Source organism: Ornithorhynchus anatinus, chromosome 3 (assembly GCF_004115215.2).
Source record: "Ornithorhynchus anatinus isolate Pmale09 chromosome 3, mOrnAna1.pri.v4, whole genome shotgun sequence".
In the NCBI taxonomy this organism is placed as follows: domain Eukaryota; kingdom Metazoa; phylum Chordata; class Mammalia; order Monotremata; family Ornithorhynchidae; genus Ornithorhynchus; species Ornithorhynchus anatinus.
Genome location: NC_041730.1, coordinates 111904471 through 111912920, shown reverse-complemented (window position 1 = coordinate 111912920; position 8450 = coordinate 111904471). Strand labels below are relative to the sequence as shown.

General features: G+C 38.2%; 1 protein-coding gene across 8 annotated transcripts in view; it reads right to left on the bottom strand.

Moving 5' to 3' along the window:
- Positions 1 to 1121: 1121 nt before the first annotated feature.
- PCGF5 (polycomb group ring finger 5) overlaps positions 1122 to 8450 on the bottom strand; it is a 143086-nt gene continuing 135757 nt past the window's right edge. For all 8 annotated transcript variants that reach the window (XM_029059658.2, XM_029059657.2, XM_039911552.1 and 5 more), the window contains one exon: positions 1122 to 7124. In XM_029059658.2, coding sequence (XP_028915491.1) covers positions 7077 to 7124 — 48 coding nt within the window. In that variant the 3' untranslated portion in view covers positions 1122 to 7076. The remainder of the gene's footprint in view (positions 7125 to 8450) is intronic.

The following is an 8450-nucleotide window of genomic DNA, read 5'->3' as shown; positions in this document are numbered from 1 at the left end:
CTATGGTGGTCTTTGTTTTCAGCAATGTGGTATTTTGGCTATGATTTACCAGTTGCAGGATGGTCAAATGTTTAGTACAGTGCTCTGCAAATGGTAAGTGCTCAATAAATATGATTAATTGATCAGTGGATCAGGTGATTAACTGATCAACAATCCAAGTCCTAAGAGCTTGGTAGATGGTGGCTGCAGTAGCTGTGTAGCTTTTGTGCTCACATCCTTTACTCCATAAGCAGCGTGGCCTAGTGGATCAAGCACGGGCCTGTGAGTAAGAGGACCTGGGTTCTAATCCCGGTTCTGCCACTTGTCTGCTCTGTGACCTCGGACAAGTCATTTCACTTTTCTGTGCTTTATCTCATCTGTAAAATGGGTATTAAGACTATGAGCCCCATGCGGGACAGGGACCCTGTCCAACCTGATTAACTTGTATCTATCCCAGAGTTTAGCACGGAGCCTGGCACATAGTAAGGGATTAACAAATACCACTTGAAATACAAAAACAAAACCCCACGTATGAAACACGTGCTTCTCAGTTGGTAGATGGAGGCAAAGGAAGATCAGATAGGGAAAGAATATGGGCCCTTTTTTTTTTAATCTGGTCACAACTCCAAGGGCTTATCCTGCTTTCCTTCCCTGCCCCAGTGAGTGTTTCCAAGACATATAACAGCTACTCTTCTCCCCACTCAAAAGAAACCAAAGGGCAAGGAGCAGGTCTGTCTCCCCCTCTAGACTGTAAGCCCGTTGTGGGCAGAGAATGAGTCTGTTTATTGTTATATTGGACTCTCCCAAGTGCTTTGTACAGTGCTCTGCACACAGTACGTGCTCGATAAAAACGACAGACTGACTCCAACCGGCGCGTATTTGTGAGTGGAGGTGTTGTGGGGTTGGAGGAAAGGGAAAACGTGAGGGTTAGAGCCCCAGGGGGGAAACGCTCGGGGCTACATGGACCCCCTAGGATGGGGGAGCCCCGCCTCCAAAAGCTGCAGAGGGGACCTCCCCCATCAAGTTCGCACCTGTGAATAGGACCAAATGAAAAATCAGAATCCTCCACGTAGGTGCAATCTGATAGGATGCAATAAGGAAATAACATCTCATAGTAAAGATGACAAATGGCCCGATCCTGATATTATGCAATCAGAGTTTTAATAACAAAGATACTATTTGTAGCATGGTCAGATATACTTGGCAAAATCCAGATAAAAAATGTATTTAGCCCAACTGTAACAACTATACAGCTTTATACAGAACATTCCATAAATCAACAGAAAATACATTTGAGCACAAAAATAAAAAAATATTTAAGTGATTTTCTAAGCAGCATTTTATTTCTGCAAAACCAACATAGCTCTATCTTGGACTGATTAAATATCTACAAGTGCTTTTCCTTTACAAAAATACATATATTTTTTTAATAATAGGATAGACTAAGTCATTAACAATGACCTGGTTATTTTTTTTTCACTTCAATTTGAATGATTTATAAGCTAAATTTTACAACCACAAAAAGGTTTATTTGTATTTAGATGTTACCACTTTTGACAAAAAGCTTAAAATATTTTAGATTTTAAAAGAAAATTAGCAACATAACGTGACTCTACGCTATAGTCTAGGATTTTTTTTTTCAGTATCGGATGTGAGGGCCGTAATGCCAAAAAACTGACAATCACTAGAGCGCTGACCAGATGCGAGGAAGCATTAGAACATCGGTACTGCCCAAGCGGCCTTTTCCAGCTTCTTTCTTGTCGCTACTAGGCTCTCGGCTTAGCTGAGGTCTCTCAGACATCCCTCACCCCCTTGAAAACAACAAAAGTGATCCGAAACCCCACTCTGGTACGGTCTGATCCCACTCCTGAGGCCCCAGGGGCAAAACTACCATTTACGGGACTAGTTGCACAGTGCGTGAAGGGAGAGCTTGGGGACTCTGTGAAAGAAGAAAATGAAACCCCGGTTGTGTAAAAATAGAGGATTCAAATGTCAAGCCCAATTTTCAACTCTAATTGGGAAATCTGAAACTCTTCAATTTCAATTCCAGACACAAATTCTTAATCAATTCATGAAAACATGAAAACGTTTCCTGACTTACCATTTAATTGTTATTGGAAACTCTCCTGAATGTCTAATTTCTTGCAATATTTTATTTTAAAATCTAAAGCAGACAGTAGGCAATACTACCAATTGTGACAGCTGCACTTACTACACTATGCAAAAGAGAATTACATCTTTAATTTTTCTATCGATAATTTGAAATTATTGAAAGCACTGCCATAGCTTCAAAAAAAATGCTATTACAGCCAACACAGTGCACTTTTATATATTTTTCTGAAACGTCAAACCTTCCCTCCCCAGTAAAATTTTATTGAACAAGGCCAAGAAAATCTAAAAGTAGCTGGTGACCTTATTGTGCTTTGGAAGGGCTAAGAGATGGACACCACTTTTAAGAATTTTATCTGTTTCCAAAACATGTGTCATGCAATCCCTGTGCTCACTCTTGCTCGGTGATTTTTGCCTTTAGGTGCAGGGCTAAAGATAGAAAAATAACTGTAAACCTAATGCCACCTCTATTCTTCATGTCTTCTCTGAGAGGAAACCGTCTCCAAATTTGGCAGCTCTTTTAAATCAAACTGATATCTGATTTTACAGATAGTTAACCAGATTATCATCCTACTTCTTTAGGCTGGAAAAAAAAATTGCTTTTTAAATAGATTCCACACATCTGAACTTGCAGGAATTTTTAGTGCACAGTGGATTTTTAAAATAGGCTCTCAATTGATAACTACTGAATGACAGAAAAAGATGTATTTTGTTTTGTTTTCTTAGCCACCTGGAATTCTGTCGCCTTTTATAAAGGTAAAGGTACCTACTGCTTTACCTAACTTATAAGATGCCATTACCGATTAACAAAGTTCCAAAATGGGCTGCCTTCACAAAAATAGATGCTCCTCACCTTGACCTGAAAATTCTTGGCTTACATTTGCTTAAAGTTTCAATGTAAATATCAGTACCATAAAAACATTTATACAGGAATTAAATGTATATTCTACTGCCATTACCTCTTTATCTGAACCCTGTTCACCATATATCATTTCCAGAAAAGATGGACAGACAATTGTGCTCATTTCTCTGTTCTTTGGGGATATATTTTAGTCTGCCAGTGTTCAACTCGACTGAAACCGGCAGGTAGAAAAAAATCAAAAACTGAGGTTATTGCAAGGAAACCTGCAACAGACTGGTCTCATCAGGCAAATTCAGTCTACAGCCTCTCTTTGGTGAATGTTAATAGAAACCAATAAAAATTATTTGTCTAACCAAATATAAAATTAAATCAATCCAAGCTTCAACCTGTTTCCAGTTTGCAAATTGTTCAAACTGTATTTCCGGACACGGTAACCCAATTAACAATAAACATTTCTTTGGTGATAACTATTCATTTTAAATGCTTTAAAGAAAGGAACTTTTTTTTTCCTAAACGTATCTTTTTTAAGAAATCTTTCTAGTTTAAATAATGAAACTATTCATAAGATAGGAACAAAAATATTTCGATCAAAATGCACGTATTAATTCTAAAACACAGATATGTGGTTTTAGCAATGAGGCACTTTCTCTTAACATTTTCAATAAAGCTAAAGCGTTAGTCACAATATTATATAATATAAACATCTGGTTTTCTTTCAATTAAATAATCAGTTAAAAATTAAATCAGTTAAAATTTAAACTTTATCTGAATGGTATGTCATACTTGAAAGTATTCATTTCCCAATATAAAATGTGGCACATTAGTAAAGGATGGATTTTTTTTTTAACAGTGGAAAGGTACATAACATATCCTTCTTAATACAATGAAAAGATATTACACAATTTTTGTCAGAGTTTACAAGATCTTTTTCTCCTTAAATCAGGTTATGTGCTTCTATTATTATTCTATTAACATCTGGTTAATTTGATGGGACCTGCACTTACCCAATTCAAACAATGAGTTGACTGGAGAAAGCAAATACCCTCTACCTCTCAAATTTTTTTGTATTTACTGTACATATTTAGGGGGTTTTCCTAAGGTAACTAAAACAGATTTAAAAAACAACTATCTTTTCTGGAATGGGGGAGAGGGCCAAGGGGGGGGGGGGGTGGAGTGTAACGGCCCTTTAGTTTATTGCTACTTTATCTAGGCAATGGAATAGTTCCAGCAAAACTGCCTAGGGTTGAATTTGCATTTTCAAGCTTCTAACCTTCTCGGCCCGTTTCTATAGAGATCCCATGGAGGTGATACTCTCTTGGGGCTACTGAGTTAACTTTCCACTAAACTTCAAAAACTGACTTCTCACTTCTTGCATCTCAGCTTTTGCAAATATAAAAAACTGATTTATGGGGCCAACCTTTCTGAGCATGCGTAGTTAGTGGACATGAAAGTAGTTTATACCCACAGTGTCATTTCTGACCTGACCAAAACAGTGGCAAGAGTTATCATGCACTATTTTGGAGAAAGGGAGGGTGTGACTTCCCACAAAATTTCTTTGAAATTCCAGCCATGTGACCATTTTTCCCACCCCCCCCCCGAAATATCCTATTTAAACTGCCAGTTGCTGCCTCTTTTTCTCTCCCCCTCCCCCCAACCCAAGAGCATTCCTCAATATTTTTGGCACATTTGTCAACAGGTATAATTAAATTTCAATAGGCATGTGGCACATACACCCTAGATGAACATATTTTAACCGATGACTGTCCATATACATTTGAAATTGCTTGGTGTCTATTCCACAGAGATAAATTTTAGGACAATATGCAATCTTGACAGAATACCGAACACCTTAAGGAGCTAAAGAGACTAAGCACATAGGAATATATTTAAGGCTCTAATTCTTGACTGGAATTATGGAAATATCTCAGTCTCAAACTTTCATTGTTAGTAAAAGAAGTCACCCGTTTTAATCTATCTCTGGGTCAGATTAGCTAATAAAATAAAAATTACTTTCAATTCGGAACAAGGTAAGTAGTTTTCTCAAAGGTATATGACAAATTTTTTGATTTTCTTCCACCGTTTGGGCTATTCAGGGAATAAGAGGGTCTGACAAAAGGACAAACTACTTTTTGTCGTTCAGTGTTAAAATCCTTTTCAAACATTCAAGGACTGTTCACTAACACATGGTGGTTTAAATCTCCTCTTAATGGGTAATGATAAATAAGTACCTACGCCCAAGGAACCACTCAAGAAGCTGGCAGCTTGAAGCTTTAAATGTATCTTTAATTTCCTGACCAAAACATTTTAAGAACTTTGAAATACATCTTTAACTTTTAAAAATTGGTGAAAACACTATTATGAAATGACATTGTGCAGAATATATAAATTTAGGGTTTTTTAAAATATTTTGTTATTCTATGGTATTTCCTAATACTAAAGTATGTCTTTGTGATTCTGGAGGCACTACTTGAAAATATATTTTTGAGATATTTATACTCAGAGTTTATAGCATATATATACTGGGTGTCTAACAGAAACTGCTCATTTCAAACTTCTAAAGCAGGTAAAGTCTATTTTTAACTTCTGTGCTCTCCCCCTTTAAGGTTTTTTTTTTTTGCTTTTTTTTTTTTTTGCTTTTCTAAGTGACTAATTCAACTTACTTTCAGAGTCAATTACCCCTTTTTGATCACAAAGAAACTAAGAAAATCTAAAAATGCTGGTAACTTGAATTGTATTAGAAAGCACAGTTTTATTCTCGGTAGACTTCAAAATAAGACTTGTTTTGACTTGTAAACTGAGCAGAAATGAATGGAAGACTACAATACGAGACCGGTAATATTAAGGATGCCATTTCAGCACTAACCTTAATACTGCTAAATTTCCTAAAATAGATAAGGCAAAAATCCCATTTTCTCTATTCTTACAGTATCTAAAATGAAATGCCCATACCCACCTTTTATTTTGGTGAGACTACAGATCTGCCATACCGCATGGCCTCTAGCTTTAGGCATAGACATGAAAACATGACATTCAACTGAAAATGTTCATCTAGGTTTGCTTTAGGATGCTGGAAAGAAAAGTCACAAAATATCTAGCCATCAGGTCTATGGATTGTAACATTTAATGTTAATTCAACTTATAACCTTTTGCATGGCAACAATGACATATTCCTAAGGCCAATCTTTTTTTGTGTGTCTGTATGTGTATGAGCAAATAACTCATTCATTTAAACAGCAACCAACTAAGGAGACTTTAAAAAAACAAAACAAAACGATGACTTGAGCAAGCAGCATTGCTTGTCCATAAGGCATTTGATGAAGGGAGTAACCTCACCGACATATTGATTTTACTCTAAGCGATCAGCTGCCAATATCCTGGGGTAGGTGTTAATCAGAGTTCAGTTCTCACACAAGTCACACACATTTTCATTCAAGAAGACCAACAGGCCTTCCTGTGCTACTGGTAGACGATTTAGACAAAATAAAAATGAATCTACAATTATGTTGTGGTCTGCTTTTACCTCAAGTATATCAACATCCACTGGAAAAGGACTCTTGCACACCCATGAGTGAGCTGTACCTGTACCCAAAAGAAGGTTTACAAGAACGAGATAGTGGTCCAACAACCACATGTCTAAATATTGTCTTTCTAAACAAAATGATTTCAATATATAATTCCCAAGTCCTTGAAAGGTACTCTACTATTTTAAACATGACTCGATAAAATAGTAAATATGTGAAAACTGCAACACCACAAAGATTGGACACTGTCATTTTGCTAGTGTAATCAACGGTAGGACCAGAACAACCTTGTAACAGGCGAGCAAAATATTGAGAAGACTGAATGTTGACTGTACAATTGATTGATTTTGACTACAACTTGGGTACACCGGTAAGAGAGCACAACAATCTTATGCAGGCATTTCAGTAGCAGAATGACACTTGGCTTGCTCTAATAGAAACGACAAAGACGGCTATGACGATTGAAAGAGAACGTCCTTATTTGCATGCTGAAATTCTGGTTGTGCCAGATATGCCTAGCTCAGGCCCACCCATTCATTTGTGCAATCTGTTGAAAGGTAAACAAATAGTGCAGGAGTCAGTTCAGTGGGATTTAGGCCCTTTGGCTAGCCGAAATCAATTCTTGGTCGATACTGCAGTACCATTGGATAAGACTACAAAAGAAAACAAAAAGAAAAAAAGAAATAAATGTAAGTGAAGCATCCTAGAGAGGAGCATAAGATGGTTAGGTTAGAACTTTCCTGAGAGTAGGGGTGATGGCTACGATTCAAGTTATAACTTTTACTGCAATTAATTTTACTTTCTAGTCAGTTTTTCTAAGAGGCATTAGTTCAATATTTCAGGTGCGTTGGCCGACTCCTTTCACAAAAGGTCTCCTAATTAAGAATGAAAAAAAACTGGACCTTCCTCAAGAACTACATTTTGGGAGTGCAGATTTAAAACAAACTTTTACAACACAAACAACATACATATAACCTACCATTTGCGTGAGATGGGTGACTTCAATCGTACAGTACTCTTTCAGCCAACGCGATGACTTTGGACACTACTACATGGGAACCCAGTGAGCAAACACAGTCGAGAAGGAGCATGGCCTAATGGATATGGTATGGGCCTGGGGGTCAGAAGGACCTGGGTTCTAATCCCAGCTCCGCCGCTTGTCTGTTGTGTGACCTTGGGGGAGTCACTAATTTCTCTGTTGCCTCAGTTACCTCATCTGTAAAATGGGGATTAAGACTGTGAACCCCATGTGGGACATGAACTGTGTCTGACCTGATTAGCCTGTATCTACCCCAGCGCTTAGTATGATTCCTGGCACATAGTAAGTGCATAACAAACACCATAAAAAAAGAAATTTTCAGGAGCTTTACTTTTATGGTTGATCTGTATATTTCAGGCCCAGCCCCATTCCTCCTGCCTTAGCAGCAGCAACCTAAGTTCCTGGCAGCAACTCTTTTTTGCCTGCTCATCTGTGCTGCTAGCCCTAGCGTCCCCACTATGGCTCTGGAATGCTCAAGGGCTCCTGTACCAACAGGTGCCCTTTTCTGGGCATGAAAGAGCTCCCTTGCAAAGAAGATCCAATCTACAGGCAGGGGAAGGCTCTTCCCAATTTAGGCTGGGCTTCCTGATATCTGCCTAGAGCTTGGGGCCAGTATGAACTCCATGTCTTCTTTCTGGCCTGGAACACTCTCCCCCACCATATATGACCACCGCTCACTCCACCTTCAAAGCCATCCTAAAAACACTTCTCCTTCAAGAGGCTCTCTCTGATCAGTGCTTTGAACAGTGCTTGGCATGCAGTAAGTGCTTAACAAATACCATCATTATCATTAGCCCTCGTTTTCCCCACCCACGCTCCCTTCTATGTCACCTGTGTACTTGAGTCTGTACACTTTAAGCACTTTAATATTCATCCCACCCTCTGCCCCACAGCATTTACACACATATCCTTATTCCCTGCTATTCCCCCATCTGTCATT